At 38.5% G+C, this 25,267-nt stretch overlaps 1 protein-coding gene across 1 annotated transcript; it reads left to right on the top strand.

Annotated features, from left to right (window-relative positions):
- Positions 1 to 961: 961 nt before the first annotated feature.
- Positions 962 to 24,613, top strand: taok1a (TAO kinase 1a). Its single transcript, XM_082179529.1, has 20 exons — positions 962 to 1,416; positions 11,428 to 11,672; positions 11,795 to 11,866; positions 12,710 to 12,811; positions 12,930 to 12,975; positions 13,138 to 13,234; positions 13,593 to 13,706; positions 13,984 to 14,075; positions 14,151 to 14,244; positions 14,334 to 14,415; positions 15,178 to 15,345; positions 15,511 to 15,726; positions 16,441 to 16,572; positions 16,715 to 16,951; positions 17,096 to 17,224; positions 17,310 to 17,513; positions 17,650 to 17,889; positions 18,366 to 18,578; positions 18,665 to 18,847; positions 19,348 to 24,613. The coding sequence occupies exons 2-20, from the start codon at positions 11,541 to 11,543 to the stop codon at positions 19,864 to 19,866; spliced, it is 3,072 nt and encodes a 1,023-aa protein (XP_082035655.1). The 5' UTR covers positions 962 to 1,416; positions 11,428 to 11,540; the 3' UTR covers positions 19,867 to 24,613.
- Positions 24,614 to 25,267: the final 654 nt, after the last annotated feature.

Raw genomic sequence — 25,267 nt, 5'->3', positions numbered from 1 at the left:
TCATAATTTACATTTCTTTGAGAGGACATCATCGTCATCATCATACGCACTAGCATATAGTATCATAATTATAATCTCTAAATTTCCAAAATGTTTCCAAGATATTCCCATATGTTTAACTGACAACTTTATGCAAATTTAAATTTTAAATGTGTTACTCAAAAAAATCCAACAAATATAATCATAATGCTGAACTTTAGCCTACTCAGCTGCTTATTTTAAAGGAATCACGTTTCATTACATTTTCCTCTGATTTCATCTGTTTACCTCTCCAGAACTGCCATGCTGCAATTAACATCATAATGGATCAGGGTGGGACATCTTAATACTCCTCTATTGGAAAATAAAGAATGTCAGACCATGACAGAACTTATTCCTCAAAGATTTTGGCAGCCCCAGGAAATAATGTCTTAAATATTGATATAGGACATATTTATGTGTATAGACTAGCTGTTTATTATAGAGGTTTTAATGCTCTGTCTCTTGGGGCCGGTGGGAGTTTTCCACATTGGGAGGGCGGAACTGGCGTTCCAGGAACCAAGGCGAAAGCGAATCAACTCGCTTAGTGAACAGGTTAAAAAAAAACGAATCATAGAATCATTTAAGTCGCCACTCAAGGCGCTCTAGAAATACTCGCGCGGCATTACGATTTTAGTAAATACGTTATGAAAAAATACCACTGTTTATCACTGTGTTTTGTTTTTGTACTACGTTTTGTTTATTTAGCCAAAATATAGAGCTACGTAGGCAACAATTGATTACCTCCACAGACAAACGACTTATGTACTGAAAAACCTGTGTGGATATAAACGCGTATTAGTGTATAGATAATATGTAATCTATTTTAAATCAGTTTTTTGGGGGATGATTTTTATTTATTTTTTAAAGAAAAAAGATTCTGGTAAGATTCTCACGCGCATTACGAATCGGCTCGAATGAGTCAAAAATGATTCAGTTCTAAAAGAATGATTCGTTGGCGAATCGGACATCACTAGAGGAGGGCAGAGAGAGAAAAATCACAGCCACCATCACAACATGATCATCACCCCACAGCCCAAACACACTGGTTCAAAAAACAACAGTCTAGAGCATTTCGGACCGAATCTGTGAAGTGGTCCCGCCGTCGGTCTGAAAAAGGACCGTGTTTATCTCTGTTTTTAAGCCGTTAGGGAGTGGATCTGTCTCGGACGCCATCTTTAGCAGCAGTAGCCCGGGAGAGTGAAGAGCTGCTGGGCCACCGTTAACCAGCACCGGGCTGGAGGAGTTTCTTCAGCGGACTCTCATGCTTGACAGCGATCGATACGTTTTTGGGGACTGATTTGGGGTCGGTTGGCGTGTTTCTGTCCCCTGGGTTTGTTGTTGTTGTGGTCGGAGGAGTTTTCTCGGGCTGGCTGCTCATCCTGGCCTGTTGGGAGGGTAAGTGAGCTGTTAGCTCTTCTGCTAACTTAAGTTCATGTCAAAATAAACACTTCCTGTTTTTCAACACAGCAGAAGGGGTTAGTTAATCCTTTATCAGTTTACTGTAACCGATTCCAGTAAATGAACATTAAAGCCCAACTGTTTTGATCTAAGTTTATTAGTTTCCACCCAAGTCATGGGTTTGACTGTAGAAGTTTGGCTGCAGGTGATGAAGCAGTTAACAAATCATCTTCATATTCACCATGTAGAAATGCATGTGTAGGCTATGTTAGGATTGTAGCTCTGGGGTGTGTAATCTGTGTGTAAGTTAATAGGGATGTCACCAGGAGAGCTTGTCTATTTCTGTCCATTATGATCACATGTGTCATATCTATTAAGATGTATAGATTTATTGTGATCTGAAATGCATGCTGTTCATGTTAAGTGAACGTGCAGCTTATCATCTCCATTCTGATGTATATGTGTGTAAACAGCCGTTCAATTAGATGTATTTGTACAGTTGAGATGTACAGACTGAATCATAATGATGGATGGACCTACTGTTTACATTTTGAAGTTTCCATGATGACTATCTGTCAGCGGGATGTTGCCTTTATTGTTATAGATCTGATGATTCATAAATGGCTCTTAGACATTATCATTGCTACTTGTGTATTGATGCCCGTGTGCTGAGTTTGCCACAGTGGAAATGGCAGCTCTGATTGTAATGCAATGAAGCTCTGCTGCATTTGTTTATGGCTTTGCATTGCTCATAAACATGCAAACTGGTGGTATGTGATTGAGAGGCTGAATAGTGCCTCTGTTGTTGAGAGACACTGGCTGCTTTCTCCACCGTGATTGTCTTTCTCTGACCTCATTGCTGCCTCTGTCCAGCATCCGTTACACTGAGCCCTCGGGGTCTCCACTCCCACATCCATCTGATATCAGACCTCTGATTATCATTGATGTCATCAAGTGACTAGCACAAGTTTGGGCTATCAGTTTTGATTCTTTCAATGCAGGATGGTAATTGTCTCAAATATCGGAAATGTAAAGCTGTTCTCGCACAGTGAGAGCTTTGGTGTTGCACTGACCAGATCTGAGTTTTGTCCTCCTGAGCATTGCAATTAATTATGAATATTATTTAAGTGCTCAAAAATAGTTTATTTATTATTAGTAGTAGTATTATTAGTTCAGTCCCATTAGTTCAGAATTTTACTTGCGTAGATATTATAGTATAATAAATGTATTAATTATAAATTTATTATATTATTTAGTAGCCTATAGCCCTAACTAATGTAAAAATGTATAAATACATTTTTAGTCTTAATGTTTGCATAGAATACAGTTTATGTATGTGTATTATTATTATTAATCACTACTACTACTACTATTATTTTTATTATTATTGCTGGCCCAGTATTTAGAATTGTACATATTATAGTATAATAAATGTATACATTTTACATTTATTATATTATTTATTACAACTAATTAAATTGTTAGTCGTAATATTTACATATTATTTTATTTATGTTTGTTTATTATTATTATTAAAAAATATATCATTATTGCTGGCCCAATATTTTCACTGGGACCATCACAAAATTATAAACTTATATCTTTATATTTGTCACAAAGGATCATGTATATATATTTTTTTTTTATTATTATAATGAAATACTATATAAATTCAATTATTAGTAGTAATATTTACAGCAGTGAACACTTTGTACTATCGTCATGTGTACAGCTTTGTTATTATTTGGCCTGTTTTATGGAAGTATATCATAAAGACATTTTTGTTTAGATGATCTTTTGCTTGGAAAGAACAATAATATAAATACTTAGCTGCTAGAATGGTCTACAAAATAATGGCCATGGTACTATTTCCAAATGAAATGATCTCCACAGGTGCAGCTAGGACGCAGGGCCTAATCACTCGCAAGGTCATACTCAGTGTTTATAAATACGCAGCGGTGCACCGCCGGCACGGGACAGCATCTCTAAAGCTCTCCCTGTGGAGAAGGACTGGGTCAGACTCAGAGTTGTGCTGCTGTTTGTCTGGCAAATGAGGGGAACTCCCTGCTCGGACAGAGGAGTTTCCTAGACATTCCTCCTCATCTCAATTTAAAGGATGTTGTGATACTTGATTAAGGAGAGGGGTAAGTTATTTGATATCCTAACGAATTCTTTCAGGCTAGTCCTAACCGGACGGTGTCTATGGACGGGGATATATAGGTGTAAGACAGTAATAGTCATATCTAAAGTGTAAGCTGGGTTTTTGGGCTGATTTATAAGAGCTATTTCCTTGTATTTCACATCTTTGCGGTAGCAGACCCAAGTTGCAGTTCTGTTTTTCAGCTTTTCACACATTCCTGAATAGCAACTCAGCATTTCTCCATTTGTGTGGCTCGGCTTTGTGTTGACTTTGAGTTTTGTTGAAACTTGTCAGTTCATTGGAAAATGAGATAAAGTCCGAAGGAAATGAGTGAAGGAGTGAAGAATGTCGATGTTGACTTAAAGAGCTGATTAGCACTGAAACGGTTGATGGGAGATTTGAAGTGCCATTAGCACATGAGCTGAGTGAACAGGAAGTAGAGAAACCGTGAGTGAAAGAAAACGACATCATGTAAGCTGTTCCTGCCCTCCTGTTGTGTCGTCCTGTCCTGCCACATTCCTTCTGTGTGTGTCTGTTGAATGGCATGATGGGGTGTCATCTCTTTCTGTCTTTCAAAGTCCTGCCCTCACAGCCTGTGTCACATGCTAAGCATCTGGCAGCTAGCGTGATTGCTTCGCATCACTGATTTGATTTCTTAAATTCCATGTCATGAATATGAATTGAGGTATCAAATAGGATGCATCACAGAACAGTCATTTGAATGTTAATTTAAGGAGGTAGGAATAAAATGGAATGAATAAGCATTTATTTAAAAGAACATTTACATGTTAAAAATATTATATACACCCTACCATTCAAAAGTTTTGGATCGGAGTTTAAAAAACAATATTCAGCAAGGATGCATTCAATTGATAAAAAGTGACAGTAAGTGTTACAAAAGATTTCCATTTCAAATAAATACTGTCCTTTTTAACTTTCTATTCGAAGTTGAAAAATCGATAATAATAAGAAATGTTTCTTGAGCACCAAATCAGCATGTTAGAATGATTTCTGAAGGATCATGTGACACTGAAGACTGGAGTAATGATGCTTTTCCAAAACTGAAAATGAAATTCAGCTTTGCCATCACAGGAATTAATTAAATTTTAATATATATTAAAATAGAAAACACTTCTTCAATATCGAATCATGAGCAAAACTTTAAGTCCATTTACAGGTCTTATTTAACACTGGTTCGTCTCCATAAGATTTTCCCAAATGTTTCCCAATTGTGTTTCAAGTGTAAGTCTAATATTGGCACTGTGATGCGTTCTGTGATGTTCTGGAGCTGTGACATGCATGATCAAGGTGTACTGGAAAGAAATACATAAAATTGTTCAGAGGATCATTGGTAAATCTTTTGCTCTATCCCTGAGTATCTATCTCTTTAATTGTAAAACTGAATTACACCTCAACCATGATCTAGAATGTGTTTTACATCTGTGTACCTACTGTAAAATGTATACTTCTGTTGTGGTCCACTCCTCATGTCCCTTCTGTTAATATGTGGATGAATCAAATTGCTGTTTTCCTTCCTTTAGAAAAACTAACTTAAAACTTACGCCGGAGGTCTAATGATTTCTGGTGCATTTGGTCCCCTCTTTGGAATTTTCTTGAGAATGTATGTTGTTGAATGTCTTTATTCCTTGACTCGTTTTTTTTGCTATTACCCTTCACCCGATCCATGAACTATCAGTTGATGGATGATTGTATATGCCACCATGAGAAACCATGGTTTTGATATTGTAAAACTATAAAAATAATTATTTAATAAAAAAAAAAGAAAACACTTATTTTAAACTATAATAATTTAATTTAAGAATATTTAAATATAAAAAATATTGGGTTTAAATGGCTTTATTTCCAAAAAGTAACATCTCAAATAAAGGATGTCATTTTTTAAAATGAATCCCGAGGATGTGCCACCCAGGATCATGAGACGGGATGAGGAGGGAGGGTCGAGCTAGCCTCCGTTTTGTTTGACAATACTTCGAATGTCAACAAGAAGTGACGTCACCCAACATCGCTTAGAGCACCTTTAATGCTCCGTGACCGTGATCACATTTACCTTCATGCTATGTGGACATTATCATTACACTTAAAGGTATAGCGGAGGATTTTCTTTTTCCGGGTGGGAAGCCTATACTATTGGTCCACCTAAGTGTCAATCATTCTGGTGATATGTTTACGTAAGGCCGTCGTACGTGCTCGTCCCTAGGTAGTTTTCGCTTTCTGCGCATGCGCACTTTCAGGTGTATTATGTGTGATGAGTTACGGTTTCAGCCATTCCTTTGAAAATGGCTGAGGGTCGAAAGAGAAAAAATTTATACGAAGTGTATGATAAGAAGAGAAAGGCCGCAGAATATAGAAACAAGACCAGAGTGTTTTCGGGATAATATTTCACACGCTGGCGTGCGCTAAAAGCACAGGTTGGGCTTCCCACTGATGCCGCAGTCGCGAAGATTCTACTAGACAGGTAAAGTTTGGCATGCTATTTGGAGAAATCCATTTAAAATCACTGCTAGTAAAAGTTAATGTAAGCTATGATTAGCGATGCTAGCCCTGGCACAAGTCATGCACCGCGTAGACACGGTAAACATCTCAATTTGTCTAAAGTAGCCTTATGACCAAATGGTAAATGGTATCACGCTGAAATGTTCTAAATCCTTGTGTGTTCATTTTTGATAATTCCAATGTGTTCACCATAGCTCTCTCGTGCACACGTTTAATAGGCGTTCCCTCTCGGGAGCAGATAGAGTGTTGCGCATGTGCATTTTTAAAAAAAATTGGAGAGGGCGGGTCTTTTCTAAAATTCGGAAAGATCCTCCGCTATACCTTTAACTCATTCATCAGTGCCTTATGGTTAATTGGTGTCAAAATATATAAACAAATATATAAATTCAAGTTCAAACAGCCTGACACCCTAAATTGTGCATGATGTGGCCCACTGACAGTGAGCATTTTCAGATATAGTTAGTGTATCTGTCAGCTCTGCATCTATAGTGCTCACACTTGTGTAAAGGTGAACGGGATGGTGTGATTTGAGTGGGTTGATTGGTGTGTGTGTGTGTGTGTGTGTGGGCAGAGAGAGTGTGAGGCAGCTGGTGTGGTGGGAGGACGGCACTCGGGCCGGTCTTGTGACTGAGACATCAGCCCTGAGCTCTCAGCATTGTGTCTGTGCAGCCGATCATCTGAGCGTCTCTGAGGGGGGAGAGGCGTCCAGAACCCAACGAGCTCCAGCAACAAACAAAGCGCTATTTTAGAATGAGGTCATTCCTATGTGGCTATGATGGTGTTTACTAATAAAGCACACAGTGGGGATGCAGGCTGTTTGCATAACTATGACCACATGGTTATTAATGAGAGCGTTAAAGTTTAGATGAATTATAACAGTGTTGGATGTTATCAACATAACTATCTTAAAGGGACAGTTTGTCCAAAAATGTAAATTGTCACCCAGGATCATGTGATCATAAATGATATAATTCCTAATGTGACCGTCACATTTACTTTCATGCCATGTGGACAGCTTTTTACTTTATAATTATTACGCTTCACTTAATACAAAGTGCCTTATGGGTAACTGCTGTCAAAATATATAAAAATTCAGGTTCTAACAAACTTTCAAAATGCTTGACACTGAAAAGAAGACAGAAGAGAAGGTATTTTGAGATGTCACAGTGTTTTTTGTGTCTCAGTAGCTGTTTGTGCAAAAAAATTGGAATATTGCATAAAATATTTGTGAATAACGCAGTGTTTCCATCCCATGTGTTCAATAGAACAAAATCGTCATTTCCTGAGAAATTGGTGCAAAATATCTGTAATAAAAATAGAAGTTGCTGCAATGGGGGAAGCTTTCCACTGTGTGTGGCTCTTTTTTCCTACATCATAAATGATTTGAGTCTCAGAGCGCACAGACGAAATGCAATAAATGCTGTCATGATATCTTGCATTCGGATGCGTGGTGTTTAGGAATGCAGAATCATGTGAGACACTTCTGGGAGGTCATTATGCTAAATCATTATGATGACATTCTGATGGCTCAGGCATTTCAGAATGATCAGACCAACATTTGAGATGCTGTGCAATGAAATTGGTCCGCTAGTTAGTCCAGTTATCCAATCAAATTAACTTTTTAGGCAGTGTCACGTGAGTTTTAAATTTTGTTAATTTTTTTCAGTAATAGTGTGGGTTTCCATCTTAGTTTATACTCATTTCTTCTTATCGGAAAAAAGTATCCACCTCGATTGAGCATTACCGTTTTTTGTGTATTTTTTAGAATTTATGCGCATCTTGGTGTTTCCATTCAGTGTTTTTAGTTTTTTTATGCAATATCCTAAAATGCGCATAAAAATAGGTGGATGGAAACAGCTAATGTTTTTTTGGACCCCACTGACTTGTGCACCGGATGTGCAGAAAATGACAATATAAAGAGATATGTTTTGAAACCGGCGGAAACGACAGCACAAATGAAAGCCACGCATACCAGCCTTCTATGTTTCTGCTGTTGCCTGATAAGACACAGTAGTCCAGTGCGGCGGCTTCACATTGTCATGTTGTAAACTAAGACAACATCTGTATTGCAAACCCCTCCATGTTGTGGTGGTTGTTGGTGTTTTTGGCGTACACCTACCAATGCAGCGTCATTGCCATAAACCAATGCAGATATTCCAGAAAATGAAAGAGCGGCATGGCACACACAAATTGGATCTGAACAGTTGCGATTCACAGTGTGGACAGTCCAAATTTAGAGCAGATTCCAATCGGATTTGGACTGACAGTGTGAACATAGCCTTAGTGTATCAAGTCAATTTCGTTGATCACTACTCAGTCTTATGTATGAGCCGGCAACATCTAGTCCAAAACCAACTGATGTAATAATAATTGTGTTTTATGATGATGGCATATTTTCTTTTATGTGTAGATTTGAGCTATTCACTCAGTCCTGTCCAGAAGTCTGGCTAATTATGGACATGGTGACATAGTTATGCAAACTCCCAGGGTTTGCATTTTGAATAGTGACGGATGTTAGTCACCGTGACGCAGCGGAGCTGAAGAAATTCTCAACAGAAAGATTATAAGGTGCGTCTATCTGGAATGATTCAGTTCAGACGCGTACAGCTGTGAACCAGGTGTCATGATGTCTCTTATTATATCGCTCTGTCAGTTAGTCAGTCATGCACGTAAGCAGATAAACATCGTTCGAGAGGGTAGTTTGCAGCTTCTTGGCCATTGGCTAAGAGATGATGTTGCCATGGAAACTGGTGTGCTAGTTGTTGCTGGGCTTCAGATGGGAGCCGGTGCTGGAAGCGATCCCTCTCCTGAGTTTTGGCCGGAGTGTGCTTGACTGCTCTGACACTCCGCTTATTAACATCAGCCTCTCGCCAATAACCCACTCCACCTGGCCCCATCAGAGGAAATTGGATATTTCTCTCTCTTTTATATACATCATGATCATCTCTATCAGACATTTTTATTTTTAATTAATAAGTGATTTACATGATGCTTGTATACAAAGTGAATTATAGTACTCTATAAATAGTAATCAAGTTTGTTCCCAAAACCTTCTATGTTTGTGCCTCTATATATAAATATTGCTATATAAACGCTACCGGAGTTTGGGGTCAGTACGATTTTTTAATTGTTGTACAATTCACAAATACAGTAAATACAGTAATGTTTTGAAATATCATAACAATTTAAAATAACTTTTCTATTTTAATCTATATTTTAATTTATTCATTTGTTAACAAAGCTGAATTTTCAGCATCATTACTCCAGTCTTCAGTCTAGGACTGGACCCGAATATTGGAATATTCGTTAGGTGGGTTGGTATTCGATTAGAAAATGTGACATTCGAATATTCGTGTTTTTTTTAGTTTTTTTTTAGTTTTTTTACACCTGGTATCCTCCGCGAAACGGTTCTCATTCGCGCTTGAATAAGGCTGGCGACACACTGGCTGCGTGGCGTGAGCGTCTCAGCTGCGTGGTGTGTCCGTTTTTATTTCTGCTCCCATGTTAACAGGTTGAAGTTTGCACACTGCCTGCGTGAGACACGCGTCTCAAGGCGCGGCTCGAACCACGCGGAAAACGCTTGCATGCTAGAAATAGAACCGACGCCTAAAAGTGTTCCAGCAACGTTACGGGAGTATTCTCTGGCTAGCGCAGAACAGCGGAGTTTGTATGGACTGAAGAAGTGCATGCCTGAGCTTGTCTTTTGGGTTAAGCTGCGTTGCTTTGACATTGTGGAAAATAGAATAATAGAAACAAAATGTATTAGCCTTTTTACCCGTTATTATCAATCTAAATTAATCTAGTTTTTAATTTAACTTAATTAGTTTTTTCTTTATTTAAATTTCGTTTTTTCTTTATTTAAATTTTGTTTTTCTTTATTTAAATTTCGTTTTTTTCTTTATTTAAATTTCGTTTTTCTTTATTTAAATCTACCCTTTACTGTGTCAGTAATTTGTTAGTCAGAAAAATATTAGACTACCTTAAAAGTATTGCTTAATTTAACAGACCTGTGTGTGTGCGTTTTATATCACTAGTGCAGTGTCCATTCTCGGAGCATATAAGCCCTGCCCGCGTGAGGCGCGCCACTTCCCGCTCGCGCTGTTCTGTAGTTTACTAAAAGTTTATTAATTCTGAATGTGTTGCGTCTTGCGTGTCCATCTATATTGCACCAAATGCGACACTGCACTTGTGAAGTCGATTGGATGAACGGTTCTCGAAATAATAAAAATGCAAACGGACATACCGACACATAGAGACTCCTGCCTTTATTAGGGAGAAGAATATGTTCAGCCCCCTCTTTCCGAAGCTTCGAATATTCGATGTTCATTACTACTGAAGCTTCGAAGCTTAAAAAATGGTATTCGGACCAGCCCTACTTCAGTCAGTGTCACATGATCCCTCAGAAATCAATGCCGATTTGGTGCCTAAGAAACATTTCTTATTGTTGAAAACAGTTATAGCATGTTCATATTATATTATATATTAATTATAATATGATGTATAAAAAGTGCCTTGTGGAGACTTGTGAAGTGGGGATTTGAGTGGTGACAAACGAACTGTTAAATCAGATTTGAATAGTTGAAACACATTTTGAACTGAAAATGAAAATGATTGACTTGGTCAGCTGTGTAAGGGATGGCTTGGCATATTCTGCGGTCAGAATGGTTTAAAATGGAGCACAAGGCTGGATGAGGAAGCTGAGGACTGTGGTGTCATTCGGGAGTTTGACGTTCTGGGAATGTTTACCCGACAACAATGTACTTAAAAACGGAAACGTTTTTTTTGTTTTCAAAAACGTTTTCAAAAGGGATTTTCAGGCCCCCAAAACATTTGTCGTGTAAATGAACAGCCAAAATGCATAAAAAGTTTTCTGTTTTTAGTTGAAAACTGTGTCGTGGGAGCGGTGTGTTTGTAAGAATGGGAAGGGCCACTGGTGTTATGACTGCAGCTCTTGGTTGTCTCCCGCACACTTCCTCTCTCCCTCTCTCTTAGCTCACAAGAGGAACTCACTGTCAAGCTCAGTGACCACGTCTGCTGTAATGCGCAAACCCGGAGCATCAACCTTGGGTCTTTTGCTGCAAACAGCAGTTTAAGCACATAGTTTCTCTTAAGAGTTGTCTAGTGAACAGAACTTTTATGATTCCCCCTTTCTGTTTTCACAATTATTAGCACAGGAGTGTTGACATATACAGTGAAGTCCAAACGTCTGAGTCCCCATTGAAAATTTGGGATTCAAAATAAAAAAAACAGATTTTTCACTTAGATTCTCATACAAATCCCACTGCATATTTTGAATCCCTATTTTTATCAATGAAATGCTAATGATTTTGTCTCTCTCTCTCTCTTTCTGTCAGGTTTTGGTCCATATGAGGCCACTGTCTTGCAGATGAGCCATCAGTGGGGGCTGTCGTGTCGCAGACCCAGATAGTGACTGGCGGCTGCGGCCCAGGCCCCGCCCCCTCCCAGCATGCCCAACGCTGTTCGCGCGGGGAGTCTGAAAGACCCCGAGATCTCAGATCTCTTTTTTAAAGAAGACCCCGAAAAACTATTCTCAGACCTGAGGGAGATCGGTCATGGCAGCTTCGGTGCTGTATACTTTGTGAGTACCTTTGCATCTCCCAGAAAATGGCTTTTAAACTCTGTTAGCTTATTTTAGGTTGTAAGGAAACACTGAAGTCAATCATTCTTCTACTGAATTGATGTGTTTTTTTTTTTTTACAGGCACGGGATGTGCGGACCTCAGAGGTGGTGGCCATCAAGAAAATGTCATATAGTGGAAAACAGTCTAATGAGGTGAAAATAAATGCTATTTATAATGCTATGCTGAGTTAAGAGAGATTACACATGATTGTGTCTCCCTCCAGACTGTAGCCTATGCATATATCCCATGATTCATTATTTAATCAGAGCTCTGATGCACACTGTATTTTTTTACAGTAGACATGTAGACATGTTAAAGGTTTAATGAGGTGAATGTGCAGCAATGTTGTTATTGTTAATATAAAAAATTTGTTATTAACTAAAAAGTGTGTTTTTTAATCATAAATGGAATAAAAAAAAATAAAAAAATGTAAACTTTAAAAAAAACTTCAACAAAAATTTGAAGTGTTGCCTTGGCAATTAACTAAAATAAAATAAGTTCAAGTTGAAGAACTAAAATTACTAAAACTGACATAAATAAAAAAAATTATGATAAATAGAATGAATAAAATCAAATGACAAAAGCACATAACAAAATGACTAAAATGTATACTCAGTTTATACTCAAATTAAATCTTATTCAAAACATGAATAAATACTATAATAATATATAAATAATACTAAAATAACACAGGAGGACTGTAACTTATGGCTCAAAGAGGACAGTCCTTATAGACAGAAAACAAAAAGAAAATTATCCATTCACTGTTTATCTGAATCTTTTTTTTATTTGATGGCAAATCATGTCATGTCTTTTTAACCTGCACTTCTAATCAGGGTTAAAAATATATATATATTGCTCCTGCCGCCCAGAAAGGCGTTTTCCTTGCATAACTACTTTATATGCTGGTCTAGTCTCATTATGTGTTGTTTCATATGAATTGATTAATTGACAAAACTGATTACTTTCTAATCTTCTCTCATGTTTTTTTCCAGAAATGGCAAGATATAATAAAGGAGGTGAAATTCCTTCAGAGGATAAAGCATCCAAACAGCATAGAATATAAAGGATGCTACCTGCGAGAGCACACAGCATGGGTAAGAAACCTGACCCTGCTTGCAGCTCACGTAGCCTTATGTGAACATACATATCTATATCGGTGGCAGTTCTGCATATGACGTAATTATACACTGAAATGTGTCTCTGTCTCTCTAGCTGGCTATGGAGTACTGTCTGGGGTCCGCCTCAGATCTTCTCGAGGGTATGCTTGGATGTTTTGATGCTTAATGTGATGATTAGCTGCAAAGATATGTGGTCTCTATATACATACTCCAGTTACAAGCAAAAATAAACATTTATTTATGGAAATATTTGTTTATCTCAAGAGAGAATACTATAAACCAGTTTTTTTTTTTACTCGCAGTACACAAAAAACCTTTACAAGAGATAGAGATAGCAGCGATTACTCATGGTGCTTTGCAGGGGTTGGCGTACCTCCACTCTCACAACATGATTCACAGGTGAGTTCTCATGTTAGTGAAGAGTTTATTAATACCAAATCTGCCTATATATATATGGTTATGGTTTATGTGTATATATATACATATACATATATATACATAAACATATAATAGTCAGTTTCTTAGTATCAAACCTGAATAATAATAACTTATAGACTTTTTTGATCAATTATTGTCTGTGCTCTTTTTTTTAACTTTTTAAACATTGATAATAATAAGAAATTTTTCTTGAGCACCAAATCATCATATTAGAATGATTTCTGAAGGATCATGTGACACTGAAGACTGGAGTAATGATGCCATCACAGGGGTTCAGTTCAGTTTTGTAAGTTCACCCTTTTACCCCGCTGTTTGACAGGGATATCAAGGCTGGGAACATCCTGCTCACAGAGCCTGGACAGGTGAAGCTGGCAGATTTCGGTTCTGCTTCTATCGCTTCTCCTGCTAATTCATTTGTAGGGACTCCTTATTGGTGAGTCGCACAGTTTTTCCTATTTAACACTGAGAATTTCAACAGTTATAAATTTCATTGACCTCATCAAACTATATAAATTAATCAATCATAGGCAAGTCTGCATGTTGTGCCTGGAGAGCCTAAATGTTGGTCAGATTTTAAGCATTAAACGTTGTTATTTGATTCTGCCTAGGCCTGCCAACTACTAAAATGAAATATTAATAGTTTATGGTTGCATTACATAACACTGAAATCTTCTGTTTTTCACCAATATTTGCTTTTTCTTCTATTTTAGGATGGCCCCAGAGGTGATCCTGGCCATGGATGAGGGTCAGTATGATGGAAAGGTTGACATCTGGTCTCTAGGAATAACCTGTATTGAATTAGGTGAGATGAAATAATATGATTCATATAGACTGAATTTTTTTTCTAATAGTTTCTAATAGTCTTTTTCTCCTCTAGCTGAAAGGAAACCTCCGCTCTTCAACATGAATGCAATGAGTGCCTTATACCATATCGCGCAGAATGAGAGTCCATCCCTACAGTCCAGTGAATGGTGAGTTGATAGCTTGGAGTTGAGGAAGGTTAATGAACACTAGAGAAATGCCGTGTTATTTAAAAATATCCTGCTCTTTCTTTTCCCAGGACGGACTACTTCAGAAACTTTGTGGACTCCTGCTTACAGAAGTTGCCCCAGGACAGACCCAACTCTGAAGAACTCCTGAAAGTAAGTCAAAGAAAGTCTGTTCAAGCAGAAGTATGGAGTTCAGTGAGTTCTTCCTGAGGATACTTGCTCAGGGACGCTGTGAGAATTCATTTATTTTAATGTGATCTTTTTTATCTTCACTGCACTCTGATGCCTTTAGTTGTTTAGTGTTATTCTTAATGCTCTGGCTTTCTGATGTTTTCTCGCATCTGTGACATGAAGGAGTTCATAATGCAAAGCTTAACAATAAAACGTCGAGCTAGTAGTTCAGATTATTATTAAAAAATTAAATTTCAGATTAATGTAAAAAATAAATATTAAAACAGTGAAAAATGAAATGGCTTCTTTTAAAAAATATTTTAATCCAGTCTCTTATGCTCACCACGGGTGTGTTTATTTGATCAAAAATATTGTAAAAATAAATAAATAAATAAATATGAAATATTGTTACGATGTAAAATACTATTATTTTTATTTGAATAAGTCTTCAGTCACATGATACTTCAGAAATCATTTTAATAGGCTGATGTGCTGCTCAAGAAACATTTATTATTATTATAAATGTTGGAAACAGTTGTTTGTAAAATTATTCATTTCTTTAAAAAAAGATCGTATATGACCATAAACCTTTGAACGGCAGTGCACGTAATTAACAAAATTAGGAGAATTTACAGCGTGGGAATTTATTGTGTTTAATCTACCTGTTCAATTCTCACTCAGTTTCTTTTAAAGCATCTGATCCTCCTTATCTTGATCATCATAACCTTGTCTTGTTGTGTGCAGCATGCATTTGTCCAGCGCGAGCGACCAGAGTCGGTGCTTATGGACCTGATCCTGCGCACCAAAGATGCTGTGAGAGAGCTGGACAACCTGCAGTACCGCAAGATGAAAAAGATCCTCTTCCAGGAGGCCCACAATGGCCCTGCGGCAGAGGTCCCAGACGACGAGGAGGTCAGTCGTTGGAGGAGGTCCTCCTTCAACCATTGGTGCTCTCTCAAATGTGTTTTACAGTCTTCCTGCTGAGGGGGGAAGTTTTTTGTCCTTGGCCTTTAGACACGCATTGCCTTAACACTGTTTTTACTGAAGAGATGTTTCTATTTATTTATTGTGTTGTAGGAAGTGGAGCACAGTGCTGGCCGCACTGGCACAGTGAACAGTGTGGGAAGTAACCAGTCCATCCCTAGCATGTCCATCAGTGCGAGTTCACAGAGCAGCTCGGTTAACAGCCTGCCTGACGCCACAGACGCCACCGATGACAACAAGAGCGAGGTGGACCTGATGGAAAAAGACCAAACCATCATACCCAACAGCTCCATGATCCACGTCAAACCGGTTCGTGCACGTCCACTATATTTACATTCACATTTATTCTCTTGCTTGTATTATATGCAAAGTGCATGCATCACTCAGTCACCATTACTTCAGCACGTAAGACATAGGTTGATCAGTCACAGAGGATACTCCTACAGACTGTTTACCACTTTCTCGATCTGGCCAGCTCTAATCTGATTGGCTGACACCATTCGTGTTTTTACAGTAAAAAAAGTTGTTTACAAGGTACTGCCTTTTTCACTTATGTGAAAATATTTAAAAAAAAACAGTACTTATTACTTATGGATGGACAGAAATTCTGATCACCTACGCGCATTTTTAAGTGTTTTCTGTACAACCTTTCATATCGTTATTTAAATCAAATTTTCCCCATTATTTTAGCACCGAATTGTAGTTACAGACCGCTAAACATCACAAAAAAAAATTACATTTCAGTCAGTCTTTTTTGGACAGAATAAACTGCATTGTGGCCCAGATTTTGCAGTTTGGTCAATGGCTTAACTAAATTATTAAAGCCAAAACCGCTAAAAGTTAAATGAAAGTTTTAGTAGTCAAAGTTGAGTACTAAAATGCTTGAAGTTTTAATGCAGGACACTAAACTTTAAGTTTAAGAAGTAAGACCTTTGCAACCGCTGATTGACTGTCTTTGAATTCTAAAGTACATTGAACATATGCATGGCCTATTTGGTAATAATATGCTTAATGTGTCTGAAGGAGGAAGAAAGCTACCAGGAAGAAACCGAGGCTCAGAAACAGCCCACAGAGCCCCAGTCTCCCCCAGCACAGACACCACGACGTCAGTACCGGAATCGAGAGCACTTTGCCACCATCCGCACAGCCTCCCTGGTGAGAGCCAGATTACCACCCAAGAACAGAGTCAGGGAGTCTGTTTGCTCTCTGATCACTTCAAGTTTAACAGTTCACTGTTTCTACAACACAAAGCTACTTTCTGTTCTGCTGGTCAAGCGCTTGTCATTGTGTGTCTTAGGTGACGCGTCAGATTCAAGAACACGAGCAGGACTCTGAGGTGCGCGAGCAGATGTCTGGCTACAAACGTATGCGCAGGCAGCACCAGAAACACCTCCTGGCCCTCGAGAACAAGCTGAAGGGTGAGATGGACGAGCACAGACTCAAGCTAGACAAAGAACTGGAGAATCAGAGGAACAGCTTTGCTGCCGAGATGGACAAACTCATCAAGAAGCACCAAGGCACCATGGAGAAAGATGTAATGAAACATTATCATACAAAACCAAACCATAAAAGAGCTGAATGTGTATTGAAACATCATAAATGATTGATGTTTATAGTTTAAAAACATTGAACTGACAGAATTAATGATCTGTTTATAATGCATTATTCTGCCTATCAGGCCAAGACTTTTACCAACGATGAAAAGAAATTTATGCAGCATATTCAGAGCCAGCAGAAGAAGGAGCTCAACAGCTTCCTGGAGTCTCAGAAACGCGAGTACAAACTGCGCAAGGAACAGCTCAAAGAGGTCAGGAAGCCACTCTGGACAGCCTCACTCTCATCCTCGTTATATTCCGTTACACATTCCCATTTATTGCAATTTTTCATTGCAGGAGCTGAATGAGAACCAGTCCACACCAAAGAAGGAGAAGCAGGAGTGGCTGTCCAAGAAGAAGGAGAACTTCCAGCACTTCCAGGCAGAGGAGGAGGCCAACCTACTCCGCCGACAGCGGCAGTATCTAGAGCTCGAGTGCCGCAGGTTCAAACGGCGCATTCTCATTGCCCGTCACAACGTGGAGCAAGATCTCATGAGAGAGGTCAGCACGCAGAGAGCTTGCATGTACATATTAAACTCACAAATCTAAATTAGGACTCCTGATGTCTCCAGTTTTGGGTTTTAAACCGAGCCAGAAATGAGTGACGTTAATCAGTCTGACATGTGTCTGTTCTCAGGAGTTGAACAAGCGTCAGACGCAGAAGGATCTGGAGCACGCAATGCTGCTCCGACACCATGAGTCCATGCAGGAGCTGGAGTTCAGGCACCTGAGCACTATCCAGAAGATGCGTGCGGAGCAGATCCGCCTGCAGCACCAAACCGAGCTCACCAACCAGCTGGAGTACAACAAGCGCAGGGAGAGGGAGCTCAGACGCAAACACGTCATGGAAGTCCGACAGCAGCCTAAGAGCCTCAAGGTAAAATCACTCTAGTTTGCCAGTCAAGGTTGTAAGTTGCAAAGTCCTTGAAGAAGAAGAAGTTTGGTGGGTGTATTGCATAGTGGTTGAACTGGGCTGGCAACCAAACTGATTAAATAAATAAAAATAAGATTAGTTTGGTCATGAAAAATTTGAGCCAGCTGATTGCTTCTATATGAACGGGTCACAATGGTCGACTAGTTAGAATTCTTTGAATAACACTTTATTTTATGGTAACATAGTTACATTGTACTTACTCAAATAAGTACTGAGTAATATTAATGAACTACATGTACTATAGAGTTACGGTATAGTCAATTTCATTCTTTTGTGTTCAATTCAGCTGTTTTGAACACATTAAAGCGTCCTATTTGAATGTCCTTGAACAAACCTTTTACACATCTCTAATTAATTAATTTATTTTCTAACTAATTCTGTTTACTGATGTTTCTGCCATCGTGTTGTTTCTCTGACAGTCCAAAGAGCTCCAGATCAAGAAACAGTTTCAGGATACATGTAAGATCCAGACCCGGCAGTACAAAGCCCTGCGAAACCACCTGCTGGAGAGCACGCCAAAACCCGAACACAAGACCATGCTGAAGAGACTGAAGGAGGAGCAAACCAGGAAACTAGCCATCCTCGCCGAGCAGTACGACCACACCATCAACAACATGCTCTCCACACAGGCTGTGAGTACAAGACAGAAATCAATACGCTAAAACTGTTTGACCATCAATGCCTGATCTAATGACACGATGCTCTCGCTCTCTCTCAGTTGCGCCTGGACGAGGCGCAGGAGGCGGAGTGTCAGGTGCTGAGGATGCAGCTGCAGCAAGAGTTGGAGCTATTGAATGCGTATCAGAGCAAGATCAAGATGCAGACGGACGCCCAGCAGGAGCGAGAGAGGAGGGAGCTGGAGCAGAGAGTGTCTCTCCGGAGGGCCCTGCTGGAGACCAAGGTCCTACACCTCAACACACGACGAAAAAGCTTTGTTTTGATTCCTATATGTTCTTGTAAAATATGTGCAATTTAGTATTGTCATATTGTGGTCATGCAGCTGAGTAGGATATATTCTATAATAAGTCTTATGGGGCTATTCTGGTACAACTTCACAAAACCAACAAGGTGCGTGGAAAAGACAAAAATACAACACAAACACAAAACCAGCTGTACTTGTGGAGTGGAGAAATGAAAAAATAATATATGAATCATGGGGAAAAAAACATTCCAGCTTCATATTTTGATTTTGTTTAATTTCTCCACTCCACAAGTGCTGTATGATCTGTTTAGACAGACTTTTTTTTTTTTTTTTTACTAATGATTTGACATTTATAAATTTCCATTCATATTTAATTATGCCTTAAGTGTCCAGATTGTTTGGGCTACCGTACATTAAACTTTATATAAAACCATATTAATAATTAAACCTGACTGTCTGTCCTCTGCTGTGTCTCACAGATCGAAGAGGAGATGTTTACCTTGCAGAACGAGCGCACGGAGCGTATCCGTAGCCTGCTGGAGCGCCAGGCCCGAGAGATTGAGGCTTTCGACTCAGAAAGCATGCGCTTAGGCTTTAGCAACATGGTGTTGGCTAACATCTCACCTGAGGGCCTCAGCCACAGCTTTCCTGGGGCCCCGGCCAGTTGGATCCCCCATCAGCATCACTCAGATGGCTCTCAGGGGACACAGTGGGGCAGCAGCACTGGTTCAGGGCCCAGCCACCACTACCACTCCAGTCAGGGAGGACCACAGGCCCAGCAGGGCTGGGGCCAAGCCATCCCAGGAGGTGGGCTTCCTCCGTGGGGCCACTCTTCCTCGGGCCCTCCAGGGGCCATGCCAAAAAGCAGTGTGGGGATGCGTAACAGCCCCCAGGCGCTTAGGAGGACCACCTCAGCGGGGCGCACTGAGCCAGGCATGAGTAGGAGCACCAGCATCACATCTCAGATATCCAACGGTTCACACCTGTCCTTTACATAGACCCCAGTGCGTTTGTGCCAACCCTGCACACACAAACACACACAGGGTAGGGGAACGCACTGGCCCACACTAAAGACTGGCACAGAGAGCAGAGCTAACTGCACTCGTCTACCCCACCTCCCTCTCTTCTCCTTCTCTTTCTCTCTCATTTCACTTTCCTACATGCAGATGTGCAGGTAAACTATAGTAAATATCACTCAGGTCAATAGATATTCTAACTTTGCATGAAGCTTGTTTGACAGCCATGCAGAGCTTGAGTCAAAAACACTAGTCTAATTTAAAGCTCACTTGATGAGATTCATTTCATGCTTATATTATTATAAAGAAATATAAATATATAAAATCTAAAATAAATATTTTATTGGTTTAGCTTTACTCCACTTAATGCGTGGATTCATAAACCAAAAGGATGTTGAAAGGAGACGTTGGCCATAATTCTTAACATTTGCATATAAATCCATAATTATTATGTAAGAATAGAATCTAAGCTGTCAGCCTGCTGTCATGCTCTTAGGAAAAACAATTTTGGTTTTAAAAAAAAAGAATGAAATCAAGATGGATTGAGTATGCGCAGTTTATGTAATGTCTGTTAGGAAGAGAGTTGGCCAATCTGTTGATTTGAGGGAAAGCGTTTTCGTTCTTAGATTTTTTTTTAAGTTTGACGATTCATTTGCAGAGAAGATTTAGGAGTTTGCCTACATCAAGTACTGTATTTTTGCATAGAATAATGTGAATAAAAATACACATTTCGTTAGTTTTATTTTGACAATACCTTACAGACCTTTTTGTCATGTTTAGTGTGCAGGTAAAGGTCAATGGGGCCGTGTTGCCCAAGCAGTGTGTTTTTGCTGAGTTTAGGATTTTAAATCGTGCAAGCAAGCACAAATCTTTTCATATCTCCTGCATTTTTTTTTTGGGCTGTATTTGCATTAAGAAACTTAGTTATGGCTTCTTCAGTCTTCGATACACCCTACATTTTATTAGGTCAGCCAGCTTTCATCTGGATCGGGTGTCCAGACACATTAAGATGTGGTGCTTTCTTTATTATTCATTATATGTGATGTTTTATGCGTACAATGCCAGCTTTAATATATCAGATATATGTTCAGTGCCTTGAATGCGTTAATAATTGAAATATTAAGTAGAGACATGCCAAGATGAATGTTCTCATGTAGCTAAAAAAAAAAAAACACTCCCAAATTTAGAGTCTAAACATATTCCACCAATGTAATGAAGGTCCATTTAAGGTCTGGATCATGAGTGTGGTTTGTTATGAATAAATTTGGTTGTACTTATAAAAATGAGCTTAATGTAACGCTAAATACTTGTGTTAAACTTTTGAGGTGCCTTTTAATAGCTGCCAAGCAGAAGCACTTTATGTAGTGTGTCATGTTTCGAGGAATATTTTTACAAGCGTTCTCAGTTGTGGCAATGATTAATGCAGGCGTAAACTGTAGTGTGTGATGGCGGATGTCCAGTATGTTTACTGTTACTCTTTTCAAAAGGTCTATGTGGTAATTTTAAGAAAGTGGTAGATATGAATTCTTTGGCGGTTTTACTAGTGTTGTCATGATTTGGCAATGCATAAGAAAAACAATGTAGAACCTGTTTGAATGTATCCTGACCTTCGGCAGGTTTATGTTGTGTTTTTGGCACTCTAGGAATGTAATGAGTATTTTAATTTTTTTTCTCGGAAGGTCGTGACAGCAGGCTTAGTTTTGTGACACTTAATGGGAGCAGGCAAACACTATTGATGGTCTCATGACCTCCACACTAAATAGCACTGTTTCACACTCATTCACTACCAGTCATACATTTGCACACATCTACTGTTTATTTATTATTACTATTTTCCATATTTTAAATAATAGTACATTGAGTATACAGTACCGTTCAAAAGTTTGGGGTCAGAACGAGTTTTTTAATGTTTTTGAAAAGTCTCATCAAAGCTGCATTTACAGTGAAAGCAGTAATATTGTGAAATCTTATTCAATTTAAAAGAACTGTTTTCTATTTTTATGTATTTTTAAAAAGTAATTTATTTCTGTGATGGCAAAGCTGAATTTTCTGAATCATTACTCCAGTCTTCAGTGTCACATGATCCTTCAAAAATCATTCTAATATGCTGATTTGGTGCTCAAGAAACATTTATTATTTTCAATGTTGAACACAGTTGTGCTGCTTTTTGTGAAAACCATGATAATTATTATTTTATTTTTTTGGATTCTTTGATAAAAGTAACAGCATTTATTTGAAATATATATATATTTAACAATATAAATGTATTTACTGCCACTTTTTATCAATTAAATGTGTCCTCTGGCTCTTTATTTCTATGGGGAAAAAATTCACTGACCTCAAACTATTGAATGGTAGTGTATATCAGAGGAGGATAGCATTATTTCAATCAAACAGCTGTTGCCAAGTAGATTCAGAATGTTTTATGTTGTAAAGTTTTAGTCAATTAGTCACACAAAATCTTTTTGTCCTATCTTTTATTACCTACATTAATGTTTAGAAAGGCATAGAAGAAATGCCATGCAGAGACTTTCATGAAGATTTTTTTTGTGATGACTCGCTCGATTTTGAGTTTATAATCAGTTCACTGAAAATGATTCACAGAAATGAAGCAAAATTTTGGTAGAATAAATCATATCTTTTCAATTTACATGGTCTTTAGGAAAGTTAATGGACAGATTTTCAGCCTGGGATTCTTTTTAAATAGTATTAAAAAAAGTTAACTCTTGCATTCAGTCAGATGTATCCAAACAAACGTTTGACTGGTAGTGTCGGTACCAGTAATTACATGTATTTTATTAGATCAACAGCTGCCCCAAAGATTTACCAGCCCAAAAAATATATATTTTCATGTCCTCCCTCATTTGTTGGCTGTTATAAGTGACTGAGATGACCAAGTCGGTGAGTAGAAATTCATCCCATATAGGCAGGGATCTTTTAACCCCTTCCCCCTGCTCTCTTTCTGTCCTCTGTGCCGCCCGTACCACAGGTGTCAGTGCCTAGTATTGTGAGGATTTGAGCTGTGTTGCCGATGCCCCTGCCTGCCCTCGCTCTCCCCCTCTGCTTTAAATGCCATCACCCCACGCCAATCTCCGCCTGGATCCAACGTTTGAACCCACGGATGCCTGAATGCACTTTTTCGGGGAATTTTTCAAGCTAACTCCCCCCTCCCCCCCCAAGCGAGTTTGTCTAGTTGGTTTGCGTTACATCACTTTGACTGCAGGAATCACGTTGACTGACTCATCCTTGTGAATTTTTTACTCACATTTTAACACTTCTGATGGAGGACATTGTTACCTCCCCACCCTTCTAATTCCATTGTGCAATCATTGGTGAAGACAAAACTCTGCCGGCAGGACGTGTCCTTTCCTTAATATCCCACTGTCCAAATCCACTTATATCCAAATGGATCCGGCTCTAATGTGAAAGAGCAAGTATAAAGTGTTCCTAACAAACTCCAGAGTCATTGTCTGTGGAGAGTGTTCATATTGTATATTTGATTTAAAATAAAGATTTAAAATAGAAATTAACTAAATTGATGGCGACATACGTCCCCCACCCCCCCCATCAAGATTCTGTGCGTATAGACAAAAGGTTTTAAAAGAGAAATATTAAGAATTGTAAACTATGTACCTTGCGCTTTTAAAGGGGTTATTGGCCCGTGTACTAGGAGCCTCGGGGAGTTGAACTTCAGGGAGTAGTGTGTGTTTACATGTCACCTCTGCACACTTTGTGTTTCCATTAGTATTTGAAATTCATAGGAACGTTTCGGGTCCTCTGTATTCTCGCCACCTTTACTCTGAACCCTCCATTCATGTGAATGTCAGAAGGTGCAGCGTAAGAGCTATACACGGCACAGAAAACTGTTCTAAAAGGATACAGGCAAATGTTTCTAGTTTTATTCTTCCCAACAAATGATCAGTTTTGTTTTTTAGTACCTTTTGGGTGAGGGCTGTTTGAATTTGGTTGCCATTACTTATAATTGTGGTTTTATTTGACATACCTGCCATCGATATAGATTACACATTTTATTTTTTATTCTATCCTAGTTTTAAACTTGTCCTACTGACTGAATTTAGGGGATATGTAAGTAATACTGATATATGAGAAATACTAGAATGGAATGCAAACTTATTTTCTAAATAATGGAGGTTCAAACCTCTGGTCAAACACTGTGCCATCCCACAGCTGCCAAGCCCGGTCACTACTGCATTCTCCTGTTGACAGGCTATGAAAGAGTGATGGTTATTTCAGTTTTGATGGACCTGAACACTCCTATCGCCAACACTACAAAGAAATGAAACGGGGAGCGATAGAGAGGGGCTGGTCTACGGGGAAGGGCTACATTTCTTGTAAAGAACATCAGTATTCGATTGCTGTGGTCGAGATGGCATACTAACGTACTCCATACTGAAATCCTTTTTAAAAGTAGTATGTTAGTATGCCGTTTTCACACGCACCCATTGTCCTCTGGCTCAGCATCACCACTATAACTCATATGTAACCTGTATCAAAATGTATAGATCGTGTATCATGTTATTGAATGTCTAAAAAGATTATACAAAAGTTTAAAAATACAGAATAAATGGCTTGAAATTGTATTAAAGTATTCATGAATCAGAGAAGACAAAAGTCTAGGGATAAATGAACTATTTTTTCTGTTCTGTAATTACTGTTGTGTTGATGGAGGAACACTGGTCAGTGTAATAAATATAAATTTAGTACATTATGTCTGACTTTTTATTCATGGAATTATGATTACTAGCAGTTGTATGGTTGCATTGAAGCTTTATATGTGTATTGATTATTATATTGACAGCTTGATGTTTTCCTTAAGTTGCTTGCACACACTACATATCTAATGTCTGTTCACTTTTGTCTTCTTGTTAGATGAAATGGAAACAATCGTTTATTCTTGGTAGCCAGAACATTTTATTTAATGTGGTAAAAAATATATATATATATTTTATTTTTTTCCTAACCTAAATAATCTTTTTCCGTGTAATAATTTTCCCAGTGTCCTTTATTTAGGTATAATGTTGTTCTGAAAAATAGTATGCTTGCTTTTCAATTTTGTTTCACAGCAGAAGACAGTTTAATCCCACCGGCAAAACAGAAAAAAAATACTAATTGAGTTTCAAGGCTAAAAAAAACTTGAAACATTTTAAACTAAAACTAAAAATACTTAAATTCATGGGAACATTTTACATGGTTGTGTATATAGCTGTTTAATGCCATTTTAGATACAGTTTAGCATGCAGAACAACTCATAAATTTTCATGTAGTACCATTTTGGTACTTATAACTATTCATGTATTATAAAGTTCTAGAAATTATGATGACAATACATGTAAACGTGTCAAAGACAGATTGTGTCCAGAGG

This window comes from Leuciscus leuciscus (genome assembly GCF_965113295.1).
Source record: "Leuciscus leuciscus genome assembly, chromosome: 9".
NCBI lineage: Eukaryota > Metazoa > Chordata > Actinopteri > Cypriniformes > Leuciscidae > Leuciscus > Leuciscus leuciscus.
The sequence above is the reverse complement of the archived record's forward strand: the minus strand, read 5'-3'. Positions and strand labels throughout refer to the sequence as shown.